We start from the raw sequence: 17,823 nt of genomic DNA, 5'->3' as shown, positions 1-17,823 counted from the left end.
TCATAGGGTCCAGCAACGGCCCATCCAAACTGCGTTTCGTAAAAGGTAGGCAAGTGGTCAGCCAGCTTGATTTGACCTTGCTTTAAAATGTTGAAAAAATGTTCGACTCCAATCAACATTTCCAATTCTCTTGAACGGTTGAATGTTTCATCGGCTAATTCGAGGCCGGTGGGAATACCCCAGGAATCCACGGTGACATTCAAGGACGGAATAGTACCAGCTATCTTAGGCTGTGACCATAGTGGGTAAGGTGAGATGCGATCGGATGCGATAAGTTATGAGATGAGAAGAGGGAAGTTTGATAGGCCATAGTGCATGAGGTTTTCAATGAGGGTGCGTGCGCATGTTGTTTTCACATCCTTTTTCGCCTATTTCGTGCGCATCAACGACTCGCGTGATTTGATCGATGAAGTCGCTTGTATGTTGAAGCGCTTCTTTGGATGTGGGTAGTGAAATGATCGTTTCATCTGTAAGAGCGGAAAGATAAAATGCACCTGCTTTTTGTTTTGCGCGGGCCGTTTTTTTTTTGCTATAACTTAGTCAGCTTTGATCCTGTTGCAATAGCAAAAACCGACCAGTTCAAAAAACAAATCTGGTGTAACTGTACAGGATTGAGATTATTGAATTAACTATTTGATAAAAGAATGTATATAATGTAATTATATCCGCGTGAGGGATGTCTTTATGTATACACATATTTTTACTTTCCGGACTGAGCTATCTGAGTGTTGATTTCAATTTAAATCAATATGAGACTGTTATACTGATTTTCGGCATTAAAACATTACTTTATTGTGCTGATCTCGGCAAAAAGAAACAAAAATTCGGCAAGTATGTATTATTTAAGGGTATAGATTTTTCTTTATTACAAAATTTTCGGCGACATCTACGAGAAAAGATGTCTCTAGGGTGTCTACTACCTGGGAAAACCGGGAATCCTCAGGGAATTTTATTTAACAGGGAAAAACCTGGAATACTCAGGGTTCAGGGAATTTTTTGAGTACTCAGGGAAATTTTACTCCGAAAAAAAAAATCATTGGGTCGTATGAACCTGGTAGTAAAAACCCATATAGAAATTTCGCTACAAGAATTTTTTTTCCAGAAATTCCGTCAGAATTTCTTTCTGGAACTTCTTTAACAATATCTCCTGGAATGTCTCCCAGGATTTCTTATAAAATTCCATTCCGCATTTTTGACGCTATTTTTCTTGGTATTCTTTTGATTTTTTTCCGGAAAGGTATACTTCCGGATTCCTTCCAGGATTCCTGAATTCCAACCGATTTCTCCTGGAGTTTTTCACGGGGATGCTATTTCTTCTCAGAGTTCCTCCAGTGTTTTGCTCAAAGAAATCTTCGTAGGATTTCTACCAGAATTTATTCCGAATATTCTATAAGAATGTCTGTCGGGATAAATCGTGGAATTTCTTTCTGCACTCCTCACGAAAATTTTACCGGATTCCTTCCGGTGTTCCTCTTGGGACTTCCCCAGAAGATCTTCACAGAACGTTTTTCAGAGTTGCTAAAGAAGTTATTCCTGGGGTTCTTACTAAAGTTTCTCCAAGGATTTCTGAAGGAGTTTTCACGAATTTACTGCAAGAGTTCCTCAAGAGATTTCTTTTTTTTTCCTGTGATATCTTCAAACCATTGCTTTGGGCTTTCTTCGAGATGTTCTTCCTGGTCTCCTACAGGAATTTGTTAAAAGTTTTTGCGATATTTATTTTGAAGTTTTACCTGAGATTTTTCTCGGAGTATCTCCTGGAACGTCTCTCAGAAGATTCCTTCCGATGTGTTTTTTTTTTTTAACATTAATTCCGATGTTGGTCATGAGATGTCTCTCAGAGCTTTTCCTAATTAAAATACCCTGGATTTTCCCCTAAGATTTTTTTTCCAGAGTGCCTTCTGGGATTTCTACAGGAGTTATTGCTGATATTTCTCATTGAATTCTTCTCTTGCATATTTTCAGAGCCAGGCTGTTTCTTGTAGTTGTACCGGATTTCTTATAGTGATCCACCTGAGAGTTTTTACAGATATTCTGTGCATTATTCCCAAAATTCTTCCCGGAATCTTTACCAGAAATTGTCCCGAGATTCTGGATATTCCTTCAGGAATTTCTCCCTTACCTTATAGGAAATTCATGGAGAAATATTCGAGGGAATTCAAATAAAATCTTGCGAGAAACTCCGCAAAGTGTTATTGAAAAAATCTCGACAGGAACTTCAGGAAAAACCTGAGAAAAAATGAGACATCTCGAAAAAAGTTCGAGATAATAGTAATCCCGAGAATAGTTATTTATGTGACGAGTTGCAAAAAGTTGATTTTTTCAGCACGAGTCGTACATTTATCCAACGAGGCTTGCCGAGTTGGATAAATACGAAGAGTGCTGAAAAAATCGAGTTTGGCAACGAGTTACATACAAAATTTTATGCAATGATTTTTTCATTATACAACTCATTTGGGTTGCATAATGTTCATAATGCAACTCAAATGAGTTGCATAATGAACATTATGCAACTATTTTTCATTATGCAACTCATTTCAGTTGCATAATGAACCAGTGCGGAAAAGTTGACCATTATGATACTCAAATGAGTTGTATAAAATTGAAATTATGATACTGAATTGCATAAAAAATATTAAGGACATCCAAGGAGGAATTCTGAAAACCATATGGAATCTTGAAAGCAGCTGCGGACGAAGTTCCGCGAGGAAAACAAGAGGAATATCGGAAAACTATCGGTAAAAATCCAATAGTTTATGGATAGCTGTCCCGGAAAACCGTTAAAAAAGGCATGGACACTGGCTTCAGCCGGCGGTTGTACCGATTGAACGAAACTTAACACGGAGTGGCTACGGATAAGAAGCTATTCTCGTGAAAATTTTCATCGGTCGGAGCGGGAATCGAACCCTCATCCACCCGGACTCTAACCGCATGGCTACGACATTCTTGAAGAAACTTTGAATAGTTTTGGATGGATCTTCAGGAAGAATCCAGCGAGAATCTCTAGTATATCGGAAATCCTTTGCAAGAAATATCGGGACGTACTCAAACAGATATCTCGTGTGAAAGAATCTTGCGGAAAGCCAGGAAGATACTTTGGAAGAAATTCCAGGAATAATGCTCAGAAATATTGAAAGGATTTTTGAAGAGTAGGGGAACTTACGTATTTTTGGCAGTTTTGTTCTCTTCGTCATGGGGGGTTTTTTGAAACCTGTTGAACTCAGAGTTGGCATCAAATCCTTCCCAACCAAATTGAATATGATCAAGTTTCAGGCAATTTGACCGGCATAAATCCCTCATGACGAAGAGAACAAACCTGGCGATGATACCCTAAGTCACCCTTTATAATTTTTAGAAAATTTGGGTTATTTTTTTAATTATAAACTTTCAAAATTTCATCTGGAAAAACCTGGAAAACTCAGGGAATTTTATTTTGAGTTATGAGTAGACACCCAAGTACACAATATTCATCATATATTAGGTAAAAGAGTATCAATCGAAATCGATGTCACACTCTTTTCTAGTTTTGCCTGACAAAGAAAAAAGCAGAACCTTTCAATCAGAATCCTTTTAGCAATTGAGTTGAATACCATAAAACCCTTAAACTTTCTAACTTGCACATGAATATAGGGTGTCCCAGAAAGTATGGGCACAACTTTGTATAGCGAAAATGCAACCATTTTCTTACCAAACAACAATTTTTATATTTTTGTATTTTTATTCAAAGTATTTTAATTCATACCTGTAAAAAGTTTATACATTAAAAAGGGGTTATGTATGCAGAATGTTTAAAATGACTAAAACTTCTGCACAAACTACTTTTTTACGGTTTTGCCAAATATCCAAATTCGAAACATTTTTTTCAAATTGTTTTTACATGATATATACAAAAACATGTTTTCTCAGATGGCTGATTGAATTTTTTTTATAAAAACATGTTTTGCCTGTGCGTACGGGCATTTCAGAATTTTGAGAAAACTGAAAAATTCGCCTTTTCTATTTCTGGATAAGACATGCCCACAGACATTCGAGTTTTCAAGCATGTTTTAACAAGAATAAAAATAATTCAATCTGCACTTTATAAAGCTGGAGCATTTATATTACTTATAGTGAAATTAAAATGTATTTGTCTGCATGTTGTGATATATATTTAGAAGCTTGTTTTCAACTATTTGAAAAACGGGTTTTCAAAAATATCGATTTTGGTGCTTCAATTCATCTTTCTGGTTCAAAAGTAAATGTTTGCAATTCAAACTAAGGGTTGTATAATAGATATGCATGTAGAAATACACGGATATATTTTCTTAAATTTTTATCGAGCTTAATGTCATGCGTAGAAAACAATTTGTTAAGCGATGTTTTTGAAAAATATAATAATTTGTGCAGAAGCTTTAAAAGGTCTTTTAGGGAATGTTCTACCGCATTCAAACGAAGTGTTAAATGCAAATTTCAATAATTGGCAATTGATGTTAATATATTAAGGCAGGATATGTGTCAAAATCAAGTTTGTTCATGCATCCATTCTCAAATGGCAGAGCTGCAAAGTTGTGCCCATACTTTCTGGGGCACCCTATAGCATGCACTGAACAAACGACCATATCAAACATTGATCACTTCATTTAAATCCCGAACATAGAAAATAAAATTTTTTTTATACACATATAATAACAAAAATATGCTGTAAAAACTTAAACGATTTGATGGAATACTATTTTATATGCAATGAAATATGTTATTTTACATGGCGATCGATAGACAGTATGACTAATTTTTATTACGTCTGGTTCATCAAAATGCAAGTCATGTGAAAAAGCATTGAGTTATATTTAAAAACAACAACATATTAACGCATTTTATATTACCTACTAGCATTCCCAACACATTAAATCCGCATTGCTTTACATACACAACGAACGCAATCATAAAATCCATACCCGACAAGCATTCTCTTGCGTTCTCTTGCGTTCACATGCGTCGAAGCAGCTCCATCGCATCTCCGCACTCATCGCAACTTATCTACTATGTACGGTTCATGCGTTCTTCATATAGTTTCCACAGAGTGTGCTTCGACGCTTATCCGATCTCTTATCTCTTTGCATCGCACCTTACCCACTATGTGCTCAACGTTAGGTGTGACGAGACAATCAATGGTAGCAATGAAATCGCTATAGTTGGATGCTATTGTCACTGCCACTTCATGACGTATCTGAGATCTAACACTTCCCACGCCGACTACAGGAACATTGGTGGAACATTTTTGCAGGTTTAGTTTCCACAGACTTCGACAAAAGATTGACCTGCGATCCGGAATCCAATAACGCTCGAACCTGGTGAGCTTGACCGTCTTTGGAGTGAAGAGTGACCATTGCTGTCATTAGGAAAACTTGCTTGTTCGGCAACCGAGGTGTGCGGGAAAAAGACAGATTCACTGGCGGCTTCGTATTTGCTGGTGCTGGATACATTTCAGTTACTTTGGAAAATTTACTTGATCTATCGTCAGATTTCTTCCGCCACTCAAAATGGATGAGGGTGTGATGTCGTTTGGAACATTTTCTGCAGGACTTATCGTTACGACATGCTGCACTATGGTGACCCTTCCGTAGGCAATTAAAACACAAATTGGACGTTTTCAGCTTGTTATACCGCTGCTTAACAGTCAGTTTCTTGAAGACCGGACATCTGAAGTTCTGGTGTTGACCGGAACAAACATCGCACGTATATTCTGATGATACTGTTGCGGCATACGATGACTTGTAGAAGTCAGGCTTGGATGAAGGAATCTTCGAATCTGGAAACTTGCGGGTTGCAGGAGTTGAATTTTCGCACCGTTCCAAAATCACGCACCGTTGCTTCAGGAAGTGAATCATTTGTTCATAATCTGGAAGCTCGGACTGGTTGATGGAAGCTTCCCAAAGTTCACGGGTCTGGTCGTCCAACACACGCGTCAATAGGGTCACAACGAACATCTGGGACATTCCGGAGAGCCGTTGATCCACCTTGATTAAATTATCGACGTGACGGGAACATTCATCCACCAAACTGCGCAAATCCTTCGACGATTTTTTGGAAATCTTCTGCATATTCAAGAGGGCAAGGATGTGAGACTCGATGATCAACCGCTGGTTGCCAAACCGTTCTTCCAGGATCTCCCATGCTCTTGCGTAGTCGTTGCTTTGTAGGGTTTCGATGTCGATGACACCTTCAGCATCACCCTTCAACGAGTTCTCCAGATGATACAACTTTATCGCATCGGAATCATTGGATCGCTGCATCATGTCCTGGAACATTGCCTTGAAGCGTGGTCATGCTTCATAACGTCCATCAAACGTCGGTAGGGGTGTACGGTAGGAATGGGTGTTGACAATAACTGGTTGACTTGATGGTTGATTTGCTGCAGATGACGTTGATGGCACAGGATTTGATAATACGGCTCTGTTCTCTTTCTCCAAATCTCCTATCATCGATTCTACCTTGACCAAGGTTTCGTTGTAGAGATCTTCAAATTCGATATATTTCTCCTCTTGGACTTGTACGTTTTCTTCTTCTACGGAGGCGGTGATGGTGTTATGGACGTCATTGTATTCGGTATAGATGACTTGCAAATTTTTCGAATAAACTCGGAGAAGGGGAAGCGGCAGTCTCCTATGTTCGTCTTCAGCGGTGTACAGGGTATTGGAGATTCGCGTCACCTTCGCCTTTATCTGGCCTCGTTTCATGGTCAATAGCTTGACATCTTCCGGATTTTCCGTTCTCCGGGGTGGGGTACGGCATAATGACATCTTGATACGAAATATCCGTCCGATGAAGGCGACACGCGATTGGAAAGAAGAACTTCACGGATGTCGCGACCAGGAATACCAACTTGACGGAATCCAATTACGGTTTTTTGCGCTGTCGAAGCCACGCAAAACGCTTTCTTCCTTAGCAGCAGCACTCCAGTCCAGATCCGGTTCGAAGGACCAATGTTTGGGCTCGGCCGTGAACCTAACGATTTATAAGCGGAACGATGGACTGGGAGAACTGGTACTGGGACCAGTTCCAGGAAAGGGAAGGACCATAACACTTCTACTGCTACTATTGACTATTTATTCTAATGGTGTACTGTTTAGTGGCTTCTGTCTTGATCGCTTCATGTCCAAGTTGGTAATGACGATCTCTGGCTTGGTTGTCCCCTTTTATATGCCAAGGAGCCCATCTGTCGCGTAGCGGTTGCTAACGCCGTTGTTGATCCGGGTTGTCGTTGTTCCATTGGTAACTGCGATGAATTCTTTGGGAAGCGCTAGGCGCGAACAGACAATATGATTATTTTGTCAACCTGATAATTACTTGGAGTGACCGGAATGAGGAACACAAGTGAACGGAGTTAGGATCATACTGATTGGAATTAGGAACAACAACTTGTTTTGAAAAGCGACCATTTTCAAAATAAGTGGAGTGCTTGCAATCTTGATTATATTTTTCTAGCAGTATAGAGACATAATGAAACAGCGTTGCACAATTACAGCCATTAAATGCAGAACATGTATTTTCTACAGCTGTTAGACTTAGTTCATAACTAAGGTGAACGGAATCAGGTGCAGTCACGGTACTAGTGTATTGGACAATTTCGATACATCATAGGCTCTACTTGTACATCATAAGTTACACAAGCATAGTCCACTAAACCAAACATGCTAAAATTTTGCACATTTTTTGGGACCTAAATAGCTTTGATCTGATCGATTGTGATTGAGTTCTTTACTGTCCCTATTCGCATAACAGTCCCATGTTTGCTGGGTTTCCTATTCACATGGGACTGTTGTGCGAATGAGGGCAGTTTAATAGTCTTGCGCTTAGAGGCTAGTCAAGGTTGCACAGTACTACTTGCAGATACAATTCTACTAACAATATAGATTGAGAAGACCCTAATAATTAATTTGTGCTTTTAACGAATATCAATTCTAATCCCAGGTATGTCTTCGACTTGACGTTAGTAAAAAATATTCTGTACAAAATTTTCAAATTATACTTCGACTATGGTCATAAGCTACCATTCGAGGAATGGTTAAAGCTGGAATATCACATAGATAGTTGCATTATTTCTCGAAACGCACCGCACAAAAACCAATTTATTCTACAAGCTTGGGATCTGAGAGATTTCCGAGAAACGTCGGCGGCACCGGATTTCAAGGAAGGTAAATTTCTAGACGCACTATCAAACTGAAGCAAATATTGTTCTATATGTTGTTAATCAATTGATTTATTTCCAGACTGGAAAAACATTATCTCCATATGCTCAATCAACAATGACTCGAATGTGTCTATATCGCAATGTGAACAGTTCATTGCATCGGTTCACAGTAAGGCAGTTCACGAAATGGGTATGTGTTAGCGGTGTTTGTACTTGGTAATTTCTGGAATTTACCGTGTTGCATCCGCACCTACATCAATCGTTATCAATCAGCTGCACTGTTTTCTTCCATTCCACAGAGGTGCGTAGTCTATGTCCAGCGAATTTCGGTGAATGCGTGTTCGTCTTCAGGTTCACAGCAAACTTCGTATCGCTGTCCTTCTCACCCTCGGGTAAGTATATCGTAATCGGGTTGCGGTGCAAGAAGCGCCTCAAGTTCGCCTACATCCTGGACAAGGATACCCGGTGGAAGATTGGTGTTGATTTCCGCTATGATCTCAACGGCTGCGAGAGCCGTGATGCCGATACTTCGCTACCAAACGGTAAGTGTGACTTGTTTCTCTGTTTATTTTCAAGATTCTCCCAAGTTCAAAATTTCATCTACAGATCGTGTCGGTTTGAAATTATGTATGCCAAAAGAATCACTTAACTATAAGGAAATTAACTGTATCAAGTGGGCTACGCTGCCAGGATATGGATTTTTCATAGGACTGAAATCAAAATTTATACAAATATGCAGGTAACACTGCCAAAAGAAATTATGGCTTGTTTTCAATCACCTTATGATGACTTCCTAAATACGATGCAAACTACTTTACTAGTTACTATCTAAATTTTATATGGTCTTTGATTTGAAAGGTGGAAAATCAAACCGTGGGTCGAGTAGGTGATAAAGGTCGACACACACATTCAGTTGCACTACATCAGGGGTTTTCAGATCGTGCACCGCGGTGCACTTGGTGCACCGCGAAGCATTATCAAGTGCATCGCAGACAGTTCTCTTAAGTTATAAACATTTTACAAGTTAATTTCAAGTTGAAGAAACCTTCAAGAAAATGATCGCAAACCATTTCTGCGGCAAACTATTTTTAGTTTATAAACAAATTGATAGAAAAATCTGTAAGGTACACCGGGGCAAGTTGAAACGGGTGGGGCAAGATGAAACAGTGGGTTAACATGATGTTTTCTAATGATGATAAACAATTGGATTGCCATAACACATTCAATCAATCCTTTAGTGAAGGATAAATTTCCAAATTTTATTGAAATCTATTTCAAAACTTCGCGTTTCATCTTGCCCCACCCGTTTCAACTTGCCCCGGTGTACCTTAATGATTTTTCGAAGAACTGCGAGTAAAACATTCCTGGAAACTCACAAGGTATCGGTGTTACAATATATCTTCGAAAACTTCGCTTAAGATGTCACAAGGAATTTTGTTAGTATTTGAGATAATTTGATAATTATCTCGAAACCAATCCACCGAACATTTTGATAGAAGTTTGCTTGTGATTTTTGTGGGATGTTTTCTTAGCTCATTCATGAAATTGTCCCAGATTTTATAGCTGAATTATTAAAAATTGGTTCTAACAACAGTTTTTTAAGAACCTTTCCAGAAAACTTTTTCCAAAGTTTTCCAATGCATGCCAAACTGAGATGAATGCCCTCTAGGGTAAAATCTCAAAAAAAAAAAATGCATGCCAATATATACGCTTTAAATATGCAATACGTACAGCTTCAACAGCATGGTTACTTGGGTACATCACCGTGCCTGTCCAAATTACATACATGTCCAAATTATATTTTTTATATTAAGGAACTGGCAAAGGTAAGTCAGAATATCTGTAATGATTCGATATTTTCCTTCTGAGGAGACGAATATTAGCGCATATGGCGAAGCAAATTTTTATCCTAACAAAAATTGTAATGTTTTGTGAACGCCGTCGCAAGAGATAGGACAAAAAAACAGCTTGAAACGATCTCACCGATTATAGTTAGGAAGCTGCTTTATGCAACTAGCATTACCGTCAAGATGATTTGCTCAGGTTTATGGATTTTCGTCTCATCCTCCCGGCTTCGTACATTTCATCATTATAATACCCAAGTAACCACGCTGTTGAAGCTGTACGTATTGCATAAATAACGCATACCAGTATAATCGTAAATCAGCAATAGTGGCGCCATTTGCAACTTTAATTCAACTTCAATGGTTTATGTAGAGCAATGCATGCCAATATATACGCTTTAAATATGCAATACGTACAGCTTCAACAGCATGGTTACTTGGGTAGCTTTTCATGCGTACATCTAGCCACTTTGAAGTGCATTCATCTGGCTCCAGTACAGGGCCAAACACTAAAATTCAAACTAAATAGTTCAATGCAAGAAAATATTGCTTGCAAATCAAAACTAGTGAACTTTTAGATGCTTACGCACAACCTTGATGAAAAAATAGCAGCGCATTCGAATAAATCTGAAATGCTTTGCAAAACGTTGCGCTAATAATATCGGCAGAAGTGAAGCAAGCAGCAGCAATTAAAGTTTTTTTTTCGAGAAGAGCTGCGAAAAAAGCTTTTTTATGAGCATGAGCTCTAGAAAGCAGAATTAATTAAATATTATATTTCTACCAAAATTTGCTATTGAAGCGAATGTAGTTAGGACCTTGTTAGAATCAAAATAAACTGTTCTTAAGCTCGGTGGAGCGATAATATTTACTAAAATGTTGGTTTAAGGTATGGCCACAACATGTTCAACCGGGAACATATTTTGGCCCACCTGTCAGATTCATCTCTCCAGTTCCTTCTGAAGGGAGAAAATATTCATGCCAACGTAATATACTCGGAAAACAGATAAATAAAATACGTTGGGGCCTCTCGTGACCTGGGTTGTTATACGTTTATGTAATAATGAGATTGTTATGGGTTCGATTTCGATTTTCGCCAAGTTGAAAATTTTAGCTGTTCAGTTCAATCATCCAGTTTGGAAAAGTAGTTTGACTTATGTGTAACGTTTTGCTGTTTGTCTTCATTTCATCATGCAATTAAAATTTAAAGAGGTGGGCCAAAATATGTTCACTTGGTGATCCAACATAAAATCAAGTGGTCCAAAATAGAAGCCCGAGAGCCTTCAGGAATTTTAATATTTCTTGTATTTACTATAACAATTTTGAGTTCTGGTTAGCCTTATTCGACAGAACATATGTTGCTCTACGTAATGCCTACTGAAGTTATCCATGTTTTATAGTGAAAACCTTCTTTTTTCGTTGAATTGATCATTCACTTCCTAAAGGTGTCCAAAATACCTTCCTTACCCTACGGATAACAACGTTCGAGGCCATAGTGTACCGGTCATTATGTTGAGTTTTTTTTTGCGAAATAATGTCCAAAAGCTTGGACGTATAAAAATGTCATAATATGACATGTTATGGGTAATATTATGGGTAATTCTCGCTGAGACCGGCCCACTATTTACACCTTGTCTTCAAAAATGTTTAAGGTGCCGATTTTCTGAAAGCCCTCGCCTAAAATGTAAGAAAAATGCATTTGGTTACTCAAATTGATGGACCCCCGTTAGTTAGAGCCACAACGATTTTGGTCAAATACTTACCTTACCGGTCAGGCTAAGGCCGGGGTGGCCTCTGCTGTACATAGTAGCCGCCTCCATTCCACTCGGTCCATGGCTGTTTGTCTCCAGTTCCGCACTCTGCGTAGGGTCCGCAGATCGTCCTCCACTTGGTCGATCCACCTAGCTCGCTGCGCTCCACGTCGTCTTGTACCGGTCGGATGACTCTCGAGAACCATTTTAGTCGGGTTGCTATCCGACATCCTGATGACGTGACCCGCCCACCGTAGCCTCCCGATTTTCGCGGTATGGACGATGGTTGGTTCTCCCAGCAGCTGATGCAGCTCGTGGTTCATTCGCCTTCTCCAGGTCCCGTCTTCCATCTGCACTCCGCCGTAGATGGTACGCAACACCTTCCGTTCGAAAACTCCAAGGGCGCGTTGGTCCTCTGCACGTAGGGTCCATGTTTCGTGCCCATAGAGGACGACCGGTCTAATCAACGTTTTGTAGATGGTTAACTTCGTGTTACGGCGAACTTTATTCGATCGTAGAGTTCTGCGGAGTCCAAAGTAGGCACGATTTCCTGCCACAATGCGCCTCTGAATTTCTCTGCTGGTGTCGTTGTCGTCGGTTACCAGTGAGCCCAAGTACACGAATTCTTCAACCGCCTCGATTTCATCACCGTCGATATAAATTCGGGGTGGCGGGCGCGGTGATTCCTCCCTGGAGCCCTTTGCCATCATGTACTTTGTCTTCGACACATTAATGACTAATCCGATTCGCCTGGCTTCCCTCTTTAGTCGGATGTACGTTTCCGCCATCGTCTCAAATTTACGAGCAATAATATCAATATCATCGGCGAAACCAAGCAGCTGAACGGACTTCGTGAAAATCGTCCCACTCGTGTTTATCCCCGCTCTTCTTATTACACCCTCCAAAGCAATGTTGAACAGCAAGCACGAAAGACCATCACCTTGCCGTAACCCTCTGCGAGATTCGAAGGGACTCGAGAGTGTCCCTGATACTCGAACTACGCACATCACTCGATCCATCGTCGCCTTGATCAACCGTATCAGTTTATCCGGGAATCCGTATTCGTACATAATCTGCCATAGCTGTTCTCGATCGATTGTATCATACGCCGATTTGAAATCGATGAACAAGTGGTGTGTGGGCACGTTGTATTCGCGGCATTTCTGCAACACCTGGCGGATGGCGAACATCTGGTCCGTTGTAGCGCGTTCGCCCATAAATCCAGCCTGATATTGCCCCACGAACTCTCTTGCAATCGGTGATAGACGGCGGCATAAAATTTGAGAGAGTATCTTGTAGGCAGCGCTCAGTAGTGTGATCGCGCGGTAGTTCCCGCAATCCAACTTGTCGCCCTTTTTGTAGATGGGACACACGATACCTTCCATCCATTCCTCCGGTAATACTTCCTCCTCCCAAATCTTGGTAATAACCCAGTGTAGTGCTCTTACCAGTGCTTCTCCACCGTATTTTAGAAGCTCGCTTGGTAGCTGATCTGCTCCAGCGGCTTTGTTGTTTTTCAACCGGCCAACCTCCTCCTCAATCTCTTGAAGGTCAGGGGCCGGAAGTCTTTCGTCCTGTGCACATACTCCTAGATCTGTTACCACGCCACCTTCGGTACTTGCAACGTCGCCATTGAGGTGCTCATCGTAATGCTGCCGCCACCTCTCGACCACCTCACGCTCGCTCGTGAGAATATTCCCGTGATTATCTCGGCACATGTCGGCTTGTGGCACAAAGCCTCTGCGCGAGCGGTTCAGCTTCTCGTAGAACTTTCGTGTGTCCTTAGCGCGGTACAGCTCTTCCATCGCTTCGCGATCTCGTTCTTCCTGCTGGCGCTTCTTCATCCGGAAGACTGAATTCTGCCTGTTCCGCGCCTGTTTGTAACGTGCCTCATTCGCTCTCGTACGGTGTTGCAGCATTCTCGCCCATGCTGCATTCTTCTCGTTTTTCAACTGTTCACATTCGCCGTCGTACCAGTCGTTTCTGTGATTCGGAGTCACGAAGCCTAGTGCTGTAGCCGAGGTACTACCTATGGCGGATCGTATGTCCCTCCAGCCATCTTCAAGTGTAGCTGCGCCAAGCTGCTCTTCCGTTGGTAGGGCCACTGCTAACTGCTGCGCGTAGTCTTGAGCCACTTCTACGTTACGAAGTTGCTCGATGTTGAGCCGCGGCGTTCGACTTCGACGCGTGGTGATAACTGTCGAAAGTTTTGAGCGCATGCATACAGCGACTAAGTAGTGATCCGAATCTATATTCGCACTGCGGTATGTGCGGACGTTGGTTATATCCGAGAAGAATTTACCGTCGATTAGAACGTGGTCGATTTGGTTTTCTGTTTGGTGGTCGGGTGATCTCCAGGTGGCTTTGTGGATATCTTTGCGGGGAAAGAAGGTGCTTCGGACTACCATACCACGGGAGGCTGCAAAGTTTACGCATCGCTGGCCGTTATCATTCGATACGGCGTGCAGGCTGTTTCGCCCGATTACCGGTCTGTACATTTCCTCCCTTCCTACCTGCGCGTTCATGTCGCCGACAACGATTTTCACGTCACGCGGCGAGCAACCATCGTATGTTTGCTCTAACTGCGCGTAGAACGCTTCTTTCTCGTCATCGGGTCTCCCTTCGTGTGGGCAGTGGACGTTGATGATGCTGTAATTGAAGAAACGGCCCTTAACTCTCAACAAGCACATCCTTGCGTTGATCGGCTGCCACCCGATCACGCGTTGTCGCATCTTGCCCAACACTATAAATCCTGTTCCCAGTTCATTGGTGGTGCCACAGCTTTGGTAGAAGGTAGCCGCTCGATGCCCGCTTTTCCACACTTTTTGTCCAGTCCAACAAAGTTCCTGCAGCGCCACGATGTCGAAGTTGCGGGGATGTAGTTCGTCATAGATTATCCTGTCACATCCTGCGAAACCTAGTGACTTGCAATTCCATGTTCCAAGTTTCCAATCGTAGTCCTTATTTCGTCGCGTGGGTCTTTGCCGATTGTATCGAGTCGTATTTTCTCCTATGTTATTCGCAATGGGGATTTTTACGGGTGGCTTATTGGGCCTACGCCAACACTGGTCAAATGGTGGCTCACTAAAACCGTTATAAAATGTTGTTGAAAAGAGGAGAGATAGAGCCAGAGATGGCATTTCACCGAAGCGATTCACTAGGGCGTCAGTTTATCGACCACACTGGGGATGGGAACATTTTTCACCACACCAAGAAGCCAGTTTCTCTTGTTTTGGGTGGTGGGTAGACCAAGCGCTAGTGAGTGCTCTTGCTCGTTCGCCTTGGATCGAGTGTAGCTCACTCTTTCGCGCGCATCGCACTCACGCGCTCTCCCGTGTTTTCACCCAGCAGTCACCGAATCACCACCATGGTGTCGCCGGGGCGAGAACTCTCCGGTGTTTCACCGCAGCGCGCACTCTGGCGCAAAAACCTCACTGGAGTGCGCGCCCAGGTGATTTTTTACACTTTCATCGGAGAGAATTTTAAAGCGCTCTCGCTGCACTGTTGTGTGGCCTAGTGCTCAGAGAGCTAAGAGATTTATTTCTACCCTCCAAGCTTGCGCGCATCCGTATCGCAGTGGTGGATCCACATATAAGAGACGGGCTCCTGTGGAGATGCACAGCGTGAGTGGTGTATTTTCTATTTCTCTTTTCTACACTGAGGATATGGACATCTCTGGATAGAGCTAATATTTACAATAATAAAAAGTTGGGTCGGCCATATTGATTTTAGCCGCCATCTTGGATTTTTATACCAAAACATTTTTTTCACCATGAGGGCAACCACCGATTTTCGAAATTTTTGCATCAATTGAAAGCTGGGACATTTATACATAACATATCAAAAAATTAGAGATGTCTTTTTCTTCTTTCAAAAGTTATCTACAGTTTTGTAAATTAAGCCACGTTTTCTCCATACATTTCCATGCGCACCGGCAAGGACATGCAACAGCATCCGAGTTTACGCCTGCATGTATACACAAAGGCGCGTGGCCAAACCGGAGGTTCGTTTCCGTTTTTGACTATTTCTCAATGATGCTGGCATTGTTTTTATAACTTTTTTAGTGCTTTGACAAGCTTAAACCTTCAACTTTCCATTAGTGGGTTTAGAATTTTAATTCGTGTTCGTAAACACTGCGAAATAACGCTGCATTCATGTAAACGGTCGGTCCCGGGCCCAGTGCGCAAAAGTGGCATGATTTACGAAACGGCAGATAACTTTTGGAAGAAGAAAACGACATCTCTAATTTTTTCATATGCTCTGTATATATGTCCCAGCTTTCAATTGATGTAAAAATTTTGAAAATCGGTGGTTGCCCTCATGGTGAACAAAATGTTTTATAACAATCCAACAACAACAACAAAATGTTTATAACAATCCAAGATGGCGGCCAAAATCAATATGGCCGACCCAACTTTTTATTATTGTAAATAGTAGCTCTATATTTCCTCTTTTCAGCAACAATTTGTTTTGAGGTGGTTGTTGGAGAAACTTTCGAGTAATAACGGTTTAAGTGAGCCACCATTTGACCAAAATCGAGGGGTCTGCAAAAATTGTTGTTGCTCTAACTAACGGGGGGTCCATCAATTTGAGTAACCAAATGCATTTTTCTTACTTTTTAGGCGAGGGCTTTCAGAAAATCGGCACCTTAAACATTTTTGAAGACAAGGTGTAAATAGTGGGCCGGTCTCACCGAGAATTACCCATATGTGCCTTCTTTCCCACGACTTTGTGGCGCATCTGCATGTTCTCACGTTATGCTACGGAAAAATACGCCATAAAGTCCTGGGACACTATGGCCTCGGACGTTATGATACTGCGCCGGAATTAACAATAATTGCATGACCTGCTCTTCCATCTGAATGGGAGGTTCGCTCACATTTCCATCGATATCAGGCCAAACATGCCTAAAGGTCCAATCTGCAGAAGAGAGGCTCTCTTTGGTTTCCCTCTCTTTTGTTAATATCTCAACTGTTTATTTGATTTATGATTGTCTTCTTGCATAGAACGATGGTGAAAACAATTGTCTTTTGATTTGTACTGCAAAAGTAGTTGAAAAGTGTACCATTACATTGCAATAATTAAAAGAGAAAGTGAACAAAGAGAGCCTCTCAAATGCAGATAGGACCTATTGAAATGTTTGGCCTGATATCTTATTGTTGCGGTCAATGCACACCTGAATGTTTTGATGTTTTGAAAAGCTTAGGGGCGATTTCTTCACCCTGGCTTAAGGATTAAACCAGGCATAACTATATGGGTAAGCCGAGGTGAAATCGACTCTAAACTCTCAGCTTCCTAATGATGAGTTCAGATTTGAAATCAGTGGTTGCGAACACAGCGAAAATCACGATGTAATGAGACAATTCAAAATGGCGGCCAAATTCAAGATGGCTGCCAACAAAATTTCAACTTCAAATGAAAGGTCTATACTTTCCCTTCATATAAATGTGAAGTTTGTACATGTCCTCATAAGTGCGTAAGCGTAAGTAATAGTGCGCGATTGCATCAAATCAAGTTGATGTCTTCGGCGCACTATTTCACTTTTATATGCGTTTTCGCACTCGTGAAAACTAGTGCGATAGTCCAGTGGTGAACATTTAGCGCTATATTTATGTTACGTGATTAATTAGATACAATTTGTTGAAAAATCGTCAGTTATTACACTTGTCAGCCCCTTGGCAAGCGAAGGGCCCATCAATTTAACCCTATCAAAGTGGTTTTCATCTTTTTTTAGCTTTTTTTTATCATTTTCTAGAGAATAAACAAAAAAATCAAAATCCCAAGCATTATGTAAATGGCGGCCTGGTTTCAGCGACAATTGGCTTCTTTAGCGATGTTGAGATAATTCCATATTCTGAATCTGCATGCAAAACTGAACCGAAATCCAAATTTTCATGAAGTTTAGTGCTCGGGAACCTATTTAAAAATCAATTTGAAGTTTGTATGGGAGCGATTTGTCGAATCACCCCTCGTCGCGTTTTGTACTGGGTGGAGCTGTCAAACAGTTACCCAGCTGTCAAAAGGTGATTTAAAAAAATCTCTTTGAAATTGATTTTGGGTACCA

General features: G+C 41.2%; 1 protein-coding gene across 1 annotated transcript in view; it reads right to left on the bottom strand.

Annotated features, from left to right (window-relative positions):
* The window catches only part of LOC134286473 (uncharacterized), a 28,083-nt gene extending 21,799 nt beyond the window's left edge, over nucleotides 1-6,284 (bottom strand). The window contains exon 1 of the mRNA XM_062848087.1: nucleotides 5,641-6,284. Within this exon, the coding sequence (XP_062704071.1) occupies nucleotides 5,641-6,284 (644 nt within the window). The remainder of the gene's footprint in view (nucleotides 1-5,640) is intronic.
* Nucleotides 6,285-17,823: the final 11,539 nt, after the last annotated feature.

This window comes from Aedes albopictus, chromosome 2 (genome assembly GCF_035046485.1).
Source record: "Aedes albopictus strain Foshan chromosome 2, AalbF5, whole genome shotgun sequence".
In the NCBI taxonomy this organism is placed as follows: domain Eukaryota; kingdom Metazoa; phylum Arthropoda; class Insecta; order Diptera; family Culicidae; genus Aedes; species Aedes albopictus.
Note: the sequence above shows the minus strand (reverse complement) of the source record. Positions and strands in the feature narration are given on the sequence as shown.